This window comes from Notamacropus eugenii, chromosome 1 (assembly GCF_028372415.1).
Source record: "Notamacropus eugenii isolate mMacEug1 chromosome 1, mMacEug1.pri_v2, whole genome shotgun sequence".
NCBI lineage: Eukaryota > Metazoa > Chordata > Mammalia > Diprotodontia > Macropodidae > Notamacropus > Notamacropus eugenii.
Genome location: NC_092872.1, coordinates 707,114,024 through 707,133,093, shown reverse-complemented (window position 1 = coordinate 707,133,093; position 19,070 = coordinate 707,114,024). Strand labels below are relative to the sequence as shown.

Genomic DNA, 19,070 nt, shown 5'->3' with positions numbered 1-19,070 from the left:
ATGGAAAGAGAAATGCAAATCAAAACAATTCTCAACTTTCACCACATAACCAAAGAACTGGTCAAAATTAAAAATTATGAAAATGGTCTATATTGGTGCTATAATGTACTATAAGCACGTTAATATACTATTAATGAAGTTGTACATTGGTCCAACTATTCCAGAAATTAATTTCAAGTTATACCAAAGTGACCAAAATGTCAATACACCTTGTACCAAGGAACTCAATAAGGCATATAAAGAGGTCACAAATGGAAGGAAAAAACAGGCCTCATAAACACCAAAATATTGACAGCAGTACTGTTTTGTCATAGTAAAGAACCGGAAACAAAGTAGATGCCCAGTGATTGGGGAATGGCTAAACAAACTGTGGTACATTAGAGTAATGAAATGTCACCGCATCCCAAAAAGCAAAAATATAAAGAAATTCAGAGAACATAGGAAGACTTATACAAACTGATGAAGAGTAAAGTAGACTGAACCAAGAAAACAATATACACAGTGACCAAAATAACGCAACTGGAAAAAATAAAAATAAAATAAACACTGTATTATTATCATGACCAATCTAAGACATAGAAAGGAGTTGAGGAAATATACCTCTTTTCCCTTTCTTTTGCAAATGTGGAGGACTGTGTGTGTGTGAGAGTGCATATAATGTCAGACATGATTAATGTGCTGGTTAGTTTTGCTGAATTGCTTTTTTTCATTTCTTTCAAAATGTTTTACTGAAAGGGATGGCTTACCAGGCAGGCAGAGAAATGAAGATGGTGTAAATTTGGAAATAAGATGATGTAAAAACAGAAGATGTTGACAGATAAAATTTTAACTATCCCAGAGTTATTCCTCTGATCACTCTTTTCCACTTACCCAAATCTTACCCTCCGCCCCTTAGGCTCAAAAATTTTATTTCAGGCAAAAATAAATTTTCCTTCCTACTTTAATTACAGATTTGCAAATGCCTCCTTCATTCTTTTGCCTTATTACTTTTTAGTATATGTTACTAAACATATGTGAGAGCAGAATATCAGACCAGGGACCTGTCATTCATCTAAACAAAACCATCTGTAAAACTAATTATGGGGAATTCTGGGAAGATGGTGGCACTTTAGGACCTAGACGAGCACACAGATCCCCAACAAACACATAGGTAAAGTTCCACAAGTGCGCCAGAAAGAACAATGATAAAGCAAACCAAAGCAAAATAGCTTATATAGGTTTCTCCAACCAGTTCCGAACCCAAAACCTGCTATCAGCACAATCAATAACATCTTGTTGGAGCTGATCAGGTTCACAGGAAGGAAAAGAAAATTCCAAGTTTAGAACTATCCAAGGACAAAGTCAAAGAAGGAGGCAAGGCCAATGTCTAAGTTGAGCCACCAGGAGATAAGAGTTCAAATTCAGGAATTCCTACATAAGGGTGAGTCCTGATTTTAGTCACTTCTAGGACCAAGTAGGTTCTTCCTGAACAGAATACAAGAAGGAGCTAAGCCCGACTCAAGAACAATGCCAAAATCCAAAACCTCAGGCTGGAGATACAGGCAAACAAAAGAAAATGCTAAACAAAATAAAGAAATATGACAAATTATAAACTCAAACGAGTAAAGCAACTCAAAAAGAAGCCTAAGGAGATCTCAGATCTCCTGGCCATAAAGACTGCCAAAAGTACTTGAAAAAAAATGAAATGAAAGATTTAAAAGTAATGTTAAAGCCAACAATTGGGAAGGAAAAAAAGGCAAAGAGAATTAATAGCTTAAAAGAGATGGTAGTAAATCCCAATAGGGTTTAGCTCAATAGAGCTGCTTGAAAATTAGTTTGAAACAAAGAATTGAGCTGCTTGAAAATTAGACTGGGCCAAACAGAAAGCAATGAATCCATAAGACGACGAGGAACATCAAAATAAAATCAAAAGACTGAAAAAGTGTAAGAAAATGCAAAGTATATATGAGCTGGTTTTTTGTAGACTCTAAATAAATAAATAAATGCTTGCTAATTGATAAAAGTTTAATATATGATCTTCCTGGACTGCTATAGCCAAAAATCACTTTGCAAAAAACTTGACAAGGAAATAATTCACAAGATCATTTCCATGAAATTGTGAGAACTAAAATTCTTGGAATTAAAGAACTGATTCTTAAACTTCTACATATAAAGCCACAAAAATTAACATCTAAGAAGCTGGAATTAATATGGATTTTAATATTGTACACATATATGAAAAGAACTTTATTTTTTTAAAACATTTTTGTTTATAGAGGCAGCTAGATGGTACAGTGAATATAGCACTGGCCCTAGAGTCAGCAGAACCTGAGTTCAAATCCAACCTCAAACACTTGATACTTACTAGCTGTATGACCCTGGGCAAGTCACTTAACTCTGACTGCCTCAACAATAACAACAAAAATTTAAAGTTTTGAGTTCCACATTCTATGTCTCCCTTCCTCCCCTCATCCCTCTGAGGTGATAAGCAGGTACAAGTTATACATGTGCAATTATGTAAAAACACTTCCATATTAGTCATTTTGTACAAGAAGACTTGAATAAAAAAAAAAGAAAATGAAAATAGCATGCTTCAGTCTGCATTCAATCAACATCAGCTCTTTTTCTGGAGGCAGATAGTATGCTTCATCATTAGTTCTTTGGTATTGTCTTGGATCACTGTATTGCTGAGAATAACTAAGTCATTCACAACTCATCATCTCACATATTGCTGTTACTCTGTACAGTATTCTCCTGGTTCTGCTCACTTCACTTTGCATCAGTTCATGTAAGTCTTTCCAGGTTTTTCTGAAATCATCCTTCTTGTCATTTCTTACAGCATAATAATAATAATATTCCATTACATCATATACCAGAGCTTGTTTAGCTATTCCCCAAATTGATGGGCATTCCCTCTATTTCAATTCTCAGCCACCACAAAAAGAGCTGCTATAAATTCTTTTACAGAAATAGATCCTTTTCTCTTTTTTTGAATATCTTTGGGATATAGACCTAACAGCGATATCGCTGGATCAAAGGGTATATACATTTTTATTGCTTTTTAGGCACAGTTCCAAATTGCTCTCCAAAACGGCTGGGTCAGTTCACAACTCCATCAACAACGCATTAGTGTCTCAGTTTTCCCACATCCCCTCCAACATCCAACATTTTCCTTTTTTATCATATTACCCACTCTAATAAGTGTGAGGTAGTACCTCAGAGTTGTTCTAATTTGCATTTCTCTAATCAATAGTGATCTAGAGCATTTTTTCATATGACCATTTATCAATTAGAGAATGACTTCTTTTTATAAATTTGCCTCAGTTCTCTATATATTTAAGAAATGAGGCCTTTACCACAGATACTTGTTGGAAAAACTTTTTAATTTTACTTAATCAAAATTATCTCTTTTACAATTTGTAATGCTCTCTATGTCTTCTTGGGTCCTAAATTCTTCCTTTATTCACAAATCTGGCATATAAAACTATTTTATGGTCTTAATTTGATTATGGTGTCACCTTTTATGTATAAATCACGTACTCATTCTGACCTTAACTTAGTATTATGGTCTGAGATGTTGGTCTATACCTAGTTTTTGCCATATTGTTTTCCATTTTTCCCAAAAGTTTTTGTCAAATAATGAGGTTTTGTTCCAAAAGCTTGGATCTTTGGGTTTATCATATGCTAGATTACTATGGTCATTTACTATATATAATGTAATTTGTACCTAATTTATTCCACTGATCCATCACTCTATTTCTTAGCTGATATCAGATTGTTTTGATAATTACCAATTTATAATGCAGTTTGAGATCTCATACAGCTAGATCATCTTCTTTCAATTCCTTTGATATCCTTAAGCTTTTGTTCTTTCAGATGAATTGTTGTTATTTTTTCTAGCTCTATAAAATAATTTTTTGATAGTCTGATTGGTACGGTACTGAATAAAGAGATTAATTTAGGTAGAATTGTCATTTTTATTACTTTGGCTCAGTTTACCCAATAATATGCCACCAAAACTGATAACTGAGATGAAGTACAGTGCATGGTACATAGTGAGTGCTCAGTAAACAGATACTGATTGAAGTAGATGAATATTTACAAAAATATAAAATACCTAGCAGAGCAAGAAAAAGGATTTTAAACACCACTATCTCAGAAAAAGAGATGAAACAAGTTCTAAATAAACTTCCCAATGCAAAAATTCTAGGACCAGACAGATTTTCAAGTGAATTCTATCAAACATTCAAATAACAACTAATTTCATTATTATACAAACTTTAAGGAAAAAGAGGAAAAGAAGGGAACAAACTCTTTCTATAATATAATTATGGTCTTTACACTTAAACCAGGGAGAGAAAGCAGAGAAAGTACGCTATAGACTAATTCCCTAATGAACAAGTATGCAAAATATTTAAAATATTAGCAAAGATGTTATAACAACATCTCTAAAAGATTATGCACTATGACTGTGTTGGACTTACACTAGAAATACAGAGTTGGTTCAACATAAGGAAAATAATAGGTATAATAGACATATTACTATTATTATACTAATAACAAAATAATTTCAAGACATGATTATAAAGATTCTGAAAAAGTTTTTGACAAAGTCAAACAAATCATTTTTGTTAAAAACGCTAAAACACATAGGAATAAATGGATCTTTCCTTAATATAAGTAGTATCAATCTAAAACTAAAAGTAAACAGTGTACATAACAGAGAAATGTTGATTGTCATATAACTTATTTAATGTGGTGCTAGAAATGCTACCTATAGCAAAAAGACAAAAAAAAGGAATCAGAGAAATAAGCATAGGCAAAAAGGAAACTTTTGCTTTTTGTGCTTGATATAGTCCATCTAAATAACCCAAAAGAGGCCATTAAAAAAATTAATTGAAATGACTTCAGCAAGATTTCAGGATATAAAACAGATCCCTATAACCCATCAGTATTTCTGCATTTTATCAATAAAATCCAGCAGAAAGAAAGAGATATTTCATTCAATATAACTCAAGATTTCAAAAATTATTTGGGAGTCTATTTAGCAAAACATACATAGAACTATATCAATATAATTACAAAGCACTTTTTATATAAATACAGACTTGTGTAATTAGAGAAATATTAATTGCTCATGGACAGGATGAGACAATGTAATAAAAATGACAATCAGTACTACTTAAATTAATTTAGCCATTCAGTGCCCTACCATTCAAGCTACCATGGGATTATTTTAGAGGTAGAAAAAGTAATAACAAATTTTATCTAAGAAACAAAAGGTAAAGAATCTCAAGTGAAATCATGGAAAGAAATGGGAGGGAAGGATGAGTTACTAATACTAGATCTCAAACAATATTACAAAGCAGTAAATATCACATTATTTGATACTGATCAAAAGGGAAATTTATCTGAGGAACCGATTAGGTAAACAAGATCAGAAGCAAATAAATATAGTAGTATAATGTTCAGTAAACCCAAAGACCCCAGCTACTAAGTAAAATATTCACTATTTGACAAAAATTGCTAGGAAAAAAATTAGACAGAAATCAGGTATATAACAGCATAAATGGATACATAATTTGGATATTAAAAGTCACATCATAAACAAACTAGAGAGCAAGAAAGCAATTATCTTAAGCAACTTAAATATCTTAAAGATGGATTTATTTGATGACGAAAAAAGGAACAGAGTGGACAAAACTGAAAAAGTTTCATACAAACCAATGCAGCTTAAATTAGTGAAAAACAGCTAGAGAAAAAAAGTCTTTGTAGCAAGTTTCTACGATAAAGGTCTCATATCCAAGATATATAAGGAACTGATTAAAATTTATAAGAACAAAAGCCATTCCCCAACAGATAAATGGTTAACGGATATGAATAGGCAGCAGAAATTCAAGCTATCAACAATCATATTTTGAAATTGTCCAAATCATTAATAACTGGAAGAAATGCAAATTAAAAGAACATTGGCAAAAGATGACAAAAAACGAAAATGTTAAATGAGGCAGGGATGTGGGAAAAGAGGCTCACTAATGTGCTGTTGGTAGATAGCAATTTAGAATTGTTCCTAAAAAAAGTTACTAAACCATCTCTAACCTTTGCCTCAATGATATTACTAGAAGGTCTATATCCCAAAGAGTTCAAAAAAAGAGGAAAAGGTTCTAAAAGTACAAAAATACTTAAAAGCAAAAATAGTAAAAGTATTCTGCCACAAGAAATGACAAAGACAGTTTCACAGAAACCTGGAATGATGAAGAGTAAACTAAAGACAATCAGGAGAAAAAGGAAGACAAGGAAGGAGAAGGGAAGGGAAGGAGGGACAGGCAGAGGCAGAGAGGAACAGAAGAGAGAAAAAGAGAATCACGAAACTTTTCTAAAATGAGCACAAGAAAGCAGAAGGAAGGCCAGAAAAATTCATAGATAATCAGCACAGCTCTGAAAGTTACATGTTGCATTTATCATACTATCTGTAAAAGAAAAAGCAAGTAACTATAGAGGTCTACATTTTCATACACAATATTTTTATATTCTATATATGGAAATGTCAATTTTATTATGTCTGTTAAATTCAGAATAAAAACTGGGAATCTTAAAAAAAGCAATTATGGGTTTTGCTAGCTACAACAGAGGCTTAGAAGTCGAACTTAAAACCTGGAATTTCCAACTCTGCTCCAGGAAAGTACAACTCACAAAATCAAATTACACAAAAAAGTCAACTAGCTGGAGGACCTGTAACCACTGCCAAAACCACCAAAGTCAGAGAGATAGTAAAGAGAAATATTTAGGTCAAACTCTACTCCAGACCACACAGAAAAAAGCTGCTGAAACCTGTTTACACATTGTGATTCAGTAGTTTTTAAAGAGAACAGTGAACTACCTTTTAGAAATATTTTTTCTAATAGTAGTTAATACTTACAGTATGGAGGAGGCGAGGCCACTGCTATCTCCACATCATTCCACCAGAGAAATGCCCTTGCCCTGTCTTGCTTTAGGTATCCTCTTACTTAGCACATGCGAAAGGAAACTCACTGAGAGCAGGAACTTTCTTGCTTACTTATGTAAGTATCCCCAGTGCTTCGCACAGACTAAATTCTTAATAAATGTTTCTTTTAGCTTGTATCTAAATAGCTTCTTAAATTTAATATGAAGATGTTATTTAAGAACATTACAAGCCTCAGCAAGCTATGCTTTATCTAGACATAAGCAGCTGAGATCTAGATACAAGAAGCACTGGAGTATGTCTCCATAGTTTAAACTCCATATTTAAGATAGAGGCAATATATTAATCAATGAAACCAGCCTGCTTTTGTTTCTCTCGTTGTACCTAAGTTCTAAAGACTTTCATTAGATTATGGAATGAAATATTTTAATCAAATAAACTAATCATTCACTTTTGTACCTAACCCATTCTTTCTTGGGTGTTAGGAGAATTGGGGAATGGAAATTTCAGAGTTCTCGAGGTCTGTCACTGATGACTCAAGGTGATAAGGGTATGGCAGAGAGAAGATAGTGAGGAGGGGCTGCTAACCCACACCACAATAACAATATCAGCTCTGAAGATTTCTGAGCTTTGGGAAATGATCCCAGAGGTAGAGACAACTGAGCTTAAACAGTTACTTCTTCCAAGACCACTGAATGCTCTAGACTCCTGGAGATTCCAAATAGCTCTGACTCTTGGCACAGCAGAATATCTACTCTAAACAGGTTCAAATACCTGAACTTCATGAACACTTATGATTCCTAACAGACACATTGACACAAATATTCCTATCACATAGGTGCATGACAAGTAATGTTTCAAACTGGCTTTTTCTCTTATTTGGAGACCTCAGAAAAAGTCGATTAAAGCATGCTAATTGACATGGCCTTTCCAAAAAGGTACCAAGTTGGAGGGTAAGTCAAGGATATATCTCTTGAGTTCCTCTTGCAGCTACAGAATGCAGGTAGTGCTTGAATTTTTTCAGTTTAATTCAAAAAACTATATGTGAGGCACTGTGCAAATTACATGGTAGGATTAGACAGATATAAACAAAAATATAAATAATTCCTGACCTCAAGGTACATGGGGGTGTGGAGGGAAGAGGGAGTGCGCCAAAGGGAACATGGATAGAGAGAAAAGGAAAAACATGTGACACAGATAAGAAAATAGAAAGTAATTTGAACAAGGAGAGAGCAATAACCACTGGAACATGGGACAAGGAAGGCTCCACAAGAGGTGGCAGCTAAAATCAGCCTTGAATGAAATCCATCCCACTGTTTTTAGTGGTCCAAAGAGAGAGTACCTTTACCTACTGTTCTCTCTCCATTACCTCAGCCTCTTGGAATAACTCCCAGGGTGAAGGCATCAGTAGTCATCAGACCAATGCCAAACTGGGCACTTGTGGCTAAATCATCCTCATTCACTTCTCCCCACCACCCCACCACTCCAAACACTGGAAGAAGGATGGAGACAGATGCCAAATGTGGGAGGACATCTAGGTGCGTGTAGAGCCAAAACTATAATTACATCCAATACATAAAGCTATGTGTCCACTGAGGAAACAAAAGGGATCTGAAAAATAGATAAATGAAGTAACTTTATAAGAAGGATAGAGTCAGAGATATTTATTTACTATTAAAAAAGAAATGAAATAAATTTTATAAACATAGTTCATAAAAAATGTAGTATTCCATAAATTAAAGATTAACATGAAGTTGGAAAAGACCAAATGGATTGAAATGCCAATCAAAACCTAAACAATACACAGAAATGTGACATCTCATGAGCCCCACTCTTTGTAAGGCTGGCTTTACACACAACTGGTGCATCTGTACTAAGAAAAGTCAAGTAATTTCTGAACACCATATGTAATAATTATTTCAAAATCTCAGACCTACCTTCATCATCTTCTGGTATTTTCCCTGTGGATTTTTCTTTTTCCTTATTCTTTTGCTTCATCCTGGAGGTACTAAAATAAGAAGTACCACCTACAAGGAATATATGCAGTATTTAGTGTCAAGGTATGAAACTACAAAGAAAAAAAGCTCACTATGTGATGAAATGAAGCAAAATAGAGAATATGAAAAATTTTACCCATTCACTGGATAAAATGAACAAGTGTGACTTATGTGATGAATGATTTAAAAATAATTTTCCCCATGACTCTGTTTAAAACAACCAAGGTAGAGCAATCCATATTCAGTGATCATGGAAATGTGTTGGGAAATTGTTGCAGGAGATGATTAAAGCTCTTTAAATGGATCATTAATGTGGAAAATAATTTCCTTTTGTCCAGATCTGCTATTTAAGGTGGAAATGTATATTGGAAACTCATTTGTAACTTTCAGTCCTAGAGATTCGCAAGGGAACCTAACTGAGAGGTTAATAGACTCAGCAATAAATACATAACCAATATATTTCAGAGGAAGGACTTTTAACTCAGGGCTTTTGGGCTCCAATTTTGCTGCTCTATCTACCCTGACATCCTATCTCTTAGGAATTCACAAACAAGTAGCTTTTTTGAATGAGCTAATGTCCAGTAACGTTCTTGTCACTATCATTAGGATATGCCAGAAAGATAGCACCTTCTACGCTAAAGGCCTATTTGTCCAAGACCTTTGGACAAAAGAACAGCCCTTAGCAAATTTTTATAAATACACACATTTCAATGCAGTGGCCTCAACTGTCACTTTCTTTAAAGGAATGCTGATAGAACTACAAATGAACCTTGTTGGAGAGTCACTGTCATGTACTAAAAAGATTATTTTGAAGTCATGAAGATCTTTGCCACTTTCCTCTGTTTCTCACTCATAAGTACATTTTAAAAGGAGAAGCCACACAGAATTCACATGTGCAAGCTACTGACTCAAAATCAATTGGCATGCAAACACACTCTCCATTATCACATATGGATAGCAGGCTGCTTGCTGGTAATTAGGATTCTACATTTTTCAATCTTTTTCTGCTTTTCCACAATAAAAACAAGCAGAACAAGAGGTATACAGTATCTATGCTAAAGGTTCTTTAACCAAGGACTAAAAGAAAGCATTAGGTAGGAGGTCAGCCAAGTAGTAAAGTGACTCACTAAAGGGCAATACCGCTCTATTTTAAGCACTAAATTCTTTGTAGTTTATTTTCAGTTCCATTCTGAATTTAAAACATTCACAGCAACATTGCAGATCTGCACCAGAGCCACTTCCTTCAACAGCTGACAGAAGGCCAAACACAACATGGAAAAACAAATTCATACAGCTTTGGGAACAATCTTTTTATTCTTGTTTATACATCTGAAGGTTTATTTTAGTTGAAATTTACAATAAAAAGTTTTAAAACTCAATATTTATTTATTTTTCAAGTAGTACACTATCACTTCTTGCCACATGAAAAATATTACATAGAAATACAAGCAACTCCTCATCAAGAAAAAAAGAAAAATATCATTCAAACCTTAAATATGTTGTCCTTCCTTAATTCATTCTAGCATATTCTAATAAAATATGAATTTCACTGATGGAAGAAATTCAACAAACATTACTACTTTGTTAAGCACTAGGAATGCAAAGAATAAGACAATCCTAGAGCAGAAGTCAAAATTATTCTTGGTGGCCAAATGACGAGGGATAGGACAAAAGGAAAGAAATAAGCATTTATTAAGCACTTACTATATGCCAGACACTGTATTAAGAACTTTACAAATATCTCACTTAATTCTCATGAAAATCCTAGGAAATACGTATTACCCCCATTTTTACAGTTAGGAAAACTGAGGCAGAGAGATTAAATGACTTGCCCAGGATCATATAGCAAGGAAGTGTCTAACACTGGATTTGAATTCAGGGCTTCCTGACTCCAGGCACAAAGCTCTATCCACTGTACTATCCAGTCACATTTAAGAAATAGACTGGTGATTTCACTGGCATAGGCAACTCCCAGGGGAAGAATCTGTATCAGTGGAGGCTGACACTTGCCTAGGGCCACATGGCTAGCATGTGTCAAAGGATGGACCTGAACCCTGGTCTTCCTGATTTGGAGGCCAACTCTGTATCCACCATGTCACAATGACTCTTATCACCAAATGAAGAGATAGTTAAACTTTTTTGCCAATATCAAACTGGTAACATTATCAGCTATTTCTAATTTAGAATAATGGCATTTTAGAGCTGTAAGTGCTCTTAAAGCCTTCCATTTTATAGCTGTGAAAACTGAGACCCAAGGTCAAATAACTTACACAAGGTTACAAAGCTCTTTAGGGGAAAAGGTGGGACCATTATGCCTTGCTTTGGCTCCCTCATACATATGTTGAAAGGCAAACACTGTACAAGTCAGAAAGGACTTAAGAGCTAGGAAAACGATTTGAAACAGCTCAGATACTTGAACTGGCTGGTTGCCTCTGGGTTAAAGCCTCAGTTTAACACCGCCCTCATAGAACAGAGAACATATGGCGTGCTGCTGCTACTGCTATAATGGCAGCTGCATGTCAAAAGGTTCACACAAAAGGTTCATACCTAAAAGTTTCCAGAGTATGACTGGATTCTGAATTAGATGTTGTTTCAACAACAATCCTCTGATTCCTTGAAAGGTAGGGGACAATGTCCTCAACAGTAAACTCTGAAAGAAAAAACAGTATCAGGGATCAAAGTAATACAGTGTTGTTGTCACTGTCCAGTCATTTCGGTTGTGTCTGACTCTGTGTGACCCCATTTAGGGTTTTCTTGGAAGAGATTCGGAGTGGTTTGCCATTTCTCCTTCATTTTACAGATGAGAAAACTGGGACCAACAGAGTTAAGAGACTTGCCTAGGGTAATACAGCTAGAAGTATTTGAGGTCATTTTTGAACTCGGGAAAATGAGTCTTTCTGACTCCAAGCCCACCATTCTATTCTCTGCACTACCTGGTTGTGCCAAAGAAATATTATCCCATATTTATTTGTTCTCTTGGTTAGCAGTGTCTGTTCATTAAATACAAACTGATATACTAATTGCTCTTTAATGCTTAACCCTTCCCCAGTGAAATGATCAAGGACATAAAAACTGGCTTGTGGATGTGACAAGCTTTTCTAGAGTAACAGCATCACTTCTATATTACAATTAAGAAATAATCAGTTACATAAAGCTTTAGTTTACAAAACACTTTCAATGGCATCTCACTTAATCATCACAATGATGTTATGTGGTAAACAGGCAGGCAAGAATCATTACTTCCATTTTACAAATGAAGAAACTAAAGCAAACAAGGTTAAGTGACTTGCCCAGGGTCACCTAGCTAGTATGTGTCTGAGGTCACATTTGAACTCAGCTTTTCCTGAGACTTTGCACTCTATCCACTTTGACACCTAGCTAAGCCTGTTTCCTCCTACCACCTAAGAATTCCTACTTCCTGCCTACAGAAAGTCTACCTATTTTAAAAGAGCTGTAGATATATGACATGAGGTCAACTACAGAAAACTCAAAAAAAACCTCCAAAAACCTAGGGGTGAGCCATATGTGAAACTAAGCAGCATAAAAGTGATTTGAGCAAGTCTGGAAAAAATCTTCAGTATGTAGACACAAAGAATCAATTAGTGACCACATATTAAGTGCTACTGTTGTGTTCATCCTTTGTGCCTAGCACTATCCTAGGAATAGGAGATAAAAAAATGAAACAGGCCCTGTCCTCAAAAAGTCTACATTCTACTGGAGGAGACAACACACACACACACACACGCACACACACACACACACACACACACACACACACACACACACTCTCTCTCTCTCTCTCTCTCTCTCTCTTTTCCCAAACAAAGTGTTACAGTCTTAAAATGCTTCATATACAGATATATACACACACACACGCATACACACACACATGGTCCACGGGCTCATAAAGAGGACACAACTACATAACAAGGAGAAACAATGAACATGACAAAAAAAAAGAGGAGTATAGAAAGACCTGCAAGAACTAATGAAAAGAGAAGTAAACAGAGTCAAGAAAATAATAAGCACAACCACAACAATATTAATGGCAAGACCAACCACCACAAAACAATCAAAAATGAATGTAGCAAAATTATAAAAACAAGGTTGATCCTGAAGAAAAGGAAGAAAAAGAAAGCTTCCCTTCTCTTTTGCTAAGATGGGGGAAGTCCACAGGTGTAAAACACTGTATGTACTGCCATGTTTTGTTTTGTTTTTATATGCTAATCATTTTTACTGAATTTTTAAAAATGTATTAATCAGTTTTGCTAAATTTTTTTTATTTAAAAAATATCTATTACATTGGATGGCCCTCTGGGAGGAGAAGGATGAACACAGAAAATTTAGGCAATATAAAAACAAAAGATATCAATAATTTTAAAAAAAAACCTATGAATGAAAAACATTTATTAAGGGTTCTGTGCCAAAAAAAAAAAAAATGTGCCAAGGACTGCGAAGTCAAATACAAAGCTAGACAGACCCTTCAGAGTCTTAAAAAAAAAAGGGTGAAAGTCTCTAGGATCTAATTAAGAGACAAGTCTCAGGCATTTCCCAAAGGATAAATGGTCAAAGTATATAAACAAACAGTTCTCAAAAGAAATGCAAAAGGATTAACAACCACATCATAATGTTCCAAATCACTAATAATAAGAGCAAATAAAAAAAAAACTTAGAGGTAACACCACATATTTTACAAATATAGGTGGTGCTGTGGCAAGGGAAATACTCTATTGCATTGTAGTGTAGCTGTTACAAATCAGGACAATTCTGGAAAGGACAGCTCTTCTGGAAAGTGATGAAAATGTCCATATACTTTGACTCAAAGATTCCATCAGTGGGTGTATATCTTCAGGAGACCACTAATAAGAAAGTCCCCCAATACATCAAATGTCTACAGCAGTACTTTTGGTAACAAAGAACTGAAAACCAAGTCACTGTCCATCAAATGGGGAACTGCTAAACCAATTGTAGCACATGAATATAATAGAATATTATCATGCTGTAAGAAAGGATGTGGATGATGACTACAGAGAAGCCTTGTTATTTACTGTGTCATTTTTTCAGTCTTATCCAACTCTTCCTGACCCCATTTAGGGTTTTCTTGGAAGATACTGACGTTGTTTGCCATTCCCATCTCCAGCGCATTTTACAGATGAGGAAACTAAGCTAAAGAGGGTTAAGTGATTTACCCAGAGTCACACAGCTGGTAAGTGTGATTTGAGCTCAGGTCCTCCTGACTCCAGGCCCAGTACTCTATTCACTGGGCCACCTACCTGCCCCTACAGAGAAGCCTGGAAAGATCTCTATGAACTGATACAGAGTGAACTAAGCAGAGTCAAGAAAACAGTATACACAGAGACTACAGCAATACAAATGGAAAGAATTAAGAAAAAACAAGTGAATTTTGCAAAATAAAGAATAAGCATAACTTCAAAGAAGAAATAAAACTTCCAGTCACACCTTTTTTGAGGACAGAGATCCACAAGTATTGCACATTGCTCAAATTTTCAGACATTTTCTATTTGTTGATCAGTTAGGCTGATTTTTCTTTTTTTTTAATCTTAAAAAAATTGCTTTGTTATATGGGATGGATCTTTGGGTAGAGGAGAGTAAAGGATACTGGGGAAAATTACAGTGATGTGAAAAAAGACATCAAGAAAAACCTTTAAAAAGAGAGAGACCAAACTTTACATTTCAATGAGGAAAACTAAACTAACAGAAGAGTGGGAAGGAAGGATTTATTAAGTACCTACTATGTGTTAGACATTGTGCTAAGCACTTTACAAATATTATCTCCTTTGAGCCTCACTACAACCTGTAAGGTAAGTGCTATTATTACCCACTTTTTACAGCTGAGTAAACTGAAACAGAGGTTAAATGACTTGCCCAGAGACACACAGAAGTAACGTGTCTGAAGCTACATTTGAACTTAGAACTTCCTAACCCTAGGCTCGGCATTCCTTGTACTGTACCATCTAGGTGCCAGGAAAAGGAGTTGTGGTCACCCTTTTCAATGACAAAAGTGATCTGATTCCAGTCACAATGAAAGATATAAAAGTAGAGGAAGGGAGAGGATAAGAGAAAGGTGGCAGATTAAAAACTTCATGGGGAGATGAGGACAAATGGTCCCCAGAGAGCATTCAGTGGCTGAGCTCCTCCTAGGCACAGCCTCTAACTAGTTGGTCGAGGATCATTTATTAAACACTTACTGTGTGCCAAGCATTGTAAAAGCTCTGAGAATACAAATACAAGCAGGAAGAAAGACAGTCTGTGACCTCATGGGACTTCCAGTTCTAACGGTGGAAGACAACACATAAAAGGGAGCTGAAAAGGAATGGAAGAACTAGGAATAGAGCCTCGAAAAGATTTGGCTGGCTTAGGCTGGCCTGAGCACTTCCTGTGAGGTATTGGGAAGAAGAGACCAATCAGGGAAAGGGGATGCAGCTTATACAGCACATGCAACACATACACAGTGGGAATTCAGTTAATATTTCATAGCCTCACAGCCATAAATGAAATGTTTCAAGTAATTAGAGTGAGAGAAGATCTGAGAAGATCTTTAGGTCATTTAGTGGAGCACCGAGGTGGGGCAGTGGATAGAGTGCTGTGCCCGGAGCACAGCAAGATGAAGACTCATCTTCCTGAATCAAATCTGGTCTCAGAAACTTACTAGCTGTGGCAAATCACTTAACCCTCTCTGCCTTGATTTCTTCCTCTCTCAAATGGGCTGGGGAAGGAAATGGGAAACCTCCAGTACCTTTGGCAAGAAAACTCCAAATGAGATCGTAAGAGTCAGACATGACAGAACGGACTGAACAACCACAAAAGGTCATTTAGTCCAACCCCCTCAATTTATAGAACAATAAAGTGAGGACCATAAGGGGGTTTCATGACTTTCTGAACTTCATCCAGATCAAACCTGTACCTAAACAGGAATTCTCTCTACAACATCCCCAAAGTCATTATTCAGTCTCCAAGCTAAGACCTAGGCAGAGTATTCACCATCTACCTTCCAGGGCCAGGAACAGGCTCAAATGAAATCATGCACAAAACGTATTTCATCAGTAAAATCTGGAAAGACTTACAGGAACTGACACTAAGTGAAATGAACAGAACCAGCAGAACATTGTACACAGTAACAGTCACAGCGTTCGAGGACTGTTTTTGATAGACTTAGCCCTTCACAGTCATGCAAGGACCTAAAACCATTCCAAAGGACTCATGATGCAAAATGCCATTCACATCCAGAGAAAGAACTATGGAGTCGGAACACAGAATGAAGCAGACTATTTTCTGTTTTGCTATATTTTGTTTTTCTCATGGTTTCTCCCACTCATTTTAATTCTTCTATGTAACATGACTAATGTGAAAATGTGTTTAACAGGAATGTATATGTAGAGCTCATCTAAGAGTGGGCTCTATATTTTATATTTTATAATATAATTTAATAATTTACATATAAATAAGACTGCATGCCATATTGGGGAAGGAGGCAGCAGGGAGGGGGAGAAAATTTGGAACTTATAGAAGTGATTGTTGAAAACTGAAAACAAACAAATACATTTGGGGGAAAAAAGTATTTCACAAACTTTAAAGCACTAAAGCAGGAATTTTTAGTCTGAGGGTCATGCATTTTTAAAAATATTGATAACTGTATTTCCACATAATTGGGAAAAGACAGCTAAGGTGGTGCAGTGGATAGAGAGCTGGGCCTGGAGTCCAGTTCAAATCCTGCCTGCCTTACTAGCTATGTGACCATGTGCAAGTCACTTAACTGCTGACTACCTCAGTTTTCTCAACTGTAAAGCAGGGATAATAAAAGCAGCTATGTTCGAGGGTGGCTGTGAAGAGTAAATGAGATATCTGTAAAGTGCTTTAATAAGTCATTGATAAATAGTAAGCACATCACAAATGTTTGTTCCCTTCCCCTTTGTAATTCTATATACATATATATGTATATACACATATTTTATTTTATGCATTTAAAATCATTATTCTGGAAAGGAGTTATAGACTTCATCACACTGCCAAAAGGGTCCATGACGATAAAAAAAAAAGGCTAAGCAGAGATGAACCGTATTATTATTTTTGCTTCTTAAGACAATTCATCTCACTTTTGGACCATTCTATTTACTCAAGAGACTTCTCCTTATGAACAGGTTAAACCTTTTTTTCAACTTCTACACATTCTATTTCTGCACTCTAGGGCCAACCAGAACAAGTCTTTCCTGTTTCTGATGCAAACAGAGATAAATGCACCCTCCTATTCAGTGACCCGGGATGCTACTGATGGGAGTGATGAATGGAGAATATGACAGGTGAGCCACGGTCCAACAGACAGTGATGAAAACATTTCACTGGAATGATGACAATCAGAACCAGAGCGCGTTCGTAAATGGGATGAACAAATGAAACCTCCGAAAGCCTCTGAGGCTTTCATCAACGTTAAGGGTGGAAATAAAGGGTCCATAGGCCTCAGACCGCACAGGGAGAAAGTGGAAGGGAAAAGAGCCCTGGGCGTGAAGCTGGACCACGTGCTACTCTCTGGGTCTCAGTTTCCCCAAAAGTAAAATGGGTGAGCTGGACTCCCGGAAGGCCCTGCCCTCCTCGGGCCTCCCGGCCCCGCCCCTGCGGGAGGCCTCTCCCGCCCTCCCGCACTCGGCCTACGTCGGTATCGTACCCGGCCTGGGGCGCGCCGTCTCCCCCACTAAAATGGGAGCTCCCTGAGGGCAGGGCCCGGCGCCTAGGAAGCGCCGGACCAGGCCGTGTTTGTGGAGCCTGGAGACAGGGCCCAAACTCAGGGAAGACCGAGGCTAGTTTGAGGGGGTGGGACGGAGGTCCCAGCTCGGGAGGGCCGGCTAGGATCGGGGGAGAGGCCGGGGCTGGGGGCGGGGCCCGCTCCTCCACCACCTCCCCTCCCCCCGCGGGCGGAGCTCACGGGCCAGGCCCAGGAAGTTACCTGCAGGACTCGGCCGCCGGGCCCCGCAGGACCCCTCGGGGCGCAGCACAACTGCCTCTCCCCGAGCCCGGCGACAGCGGCGGCCACCGGCCCGAGCCTCCAGGTGGATCCCGCGGCCTGGAGCCGCCATCGGCCCGGCCGGCGGCGGAGCGAAAGGAGCAGCAGCAGCGCCGCCGCCATGATCCCTCCGAGAGCGGCGCCTGCGCACAGGACGCCTCTCTGACCAGAACGAGGCAGGCGCGAAGGGGTCTGGGCGATGTTTGCGGAGAATCCGGGGAGCAGACGCACAGGGAGCTCGTGCGCATGCGCCACCTGTCACCCTTCGTCCTCCACCCCACCCCCACCCCTGGGGCCGTCCAGACCCCCTCCTGCCTTCACCCCCACCAGCTCTATCCTGACCTGCACTGATCGTTCCCAAGGGTTGTCCCCACTTCCAAGTACACTGTGCATTTGTCCCCAGAATAAAAGCCAAGTCGAATCCAGCAGCATTTACAAAGCACCTACTATGTGCCAGGTGCTGGGCTTGCAAAGAGAAGGGGGCAACCGTCCCTGCCCTTAAGGAGCTCGCCGAGAGATGGGGAAACGACGATAGACACACGGAGGTACAAACTGCAAAAATTGGAGGTCATTGCAGAAGGAGGACGTTAAGGGAGAATCAGGAAAGATTCCCAGTAAAAGATGGAACTTGGAGCAAGCAAGCAGGAGATGAAGGCGGGGGGCACAGCCAGAGAAAATGTCTGGAGGCTGGAGATGCCCTGTTGTAGGAATAGCCCGGAGGTCAGAGTCACTGAACTGTGCAGTGAAGGGAGCATGGGGGGAGAGGGGAGGTATGTAACAAGACTGGAAAGGTAGGAGGAGGTCAGGTTATGAAGGGATTAAAAAGCCTACCAGGATCCTACATTTGATTCTTGAGATAATAGGGAGCCACAGGAATGTATTGGTTTTGCTTCTTTATTTAAGTTTTCAACATTCATTTTTCAATAAGATTTTTGACTTTCAAATTTTTTTTCTCTCTCATCTTCCCTACCCAAGATGGCACGAAATCTGATATAGGTTGTACATGTGCAGTCGTGTAAATAGATTTCCACATTAATCATGTGAAAGAAGAAACAGAACAAAAGGGGAAAAATCACAAAAAAAAAAAAATGAAAATAGTATGCTTTGATCTACTTTCAGATTCCATAGTACTTTC

At 37.7% G+C, this 19,070-nt stretch overlaps 1 protein-coding gene across 1 annotated transcript in view; it reads right to left on the bottom strand.

Moving 5' to 3' along the window:
- The window catches only part of SPG7 (SPG7 matrix AAA peptidase subunit, paraplegin), an 81,976-nt gene extending 63,868 nt beyond the window's left edge, over positions 1–18,108 (bottom strand). The window contains exons 1-3 of the mRNA XM_072636588.1: positions 17,879–18,108; positions 11,467–11,569; positions 8,860–8,949 (exon numbers count right to left, since the gene is read on the bottom strand). Coding sequence (XP_072492689.1) covers positions 8,860–8,949; positions 11,467–11,569; positions 17,879–18,058 — 373 coding nt within the window. The 5' untranslated portion in view covers positions 18,059–18,108. The remainder of the gene's footprint in view (positions 1–8,859; positions 8,950–11,466; positions 11,570–17,878) is intronic.
- Positions 18,109–19,070: the final 962 nt, after the last annotated feature.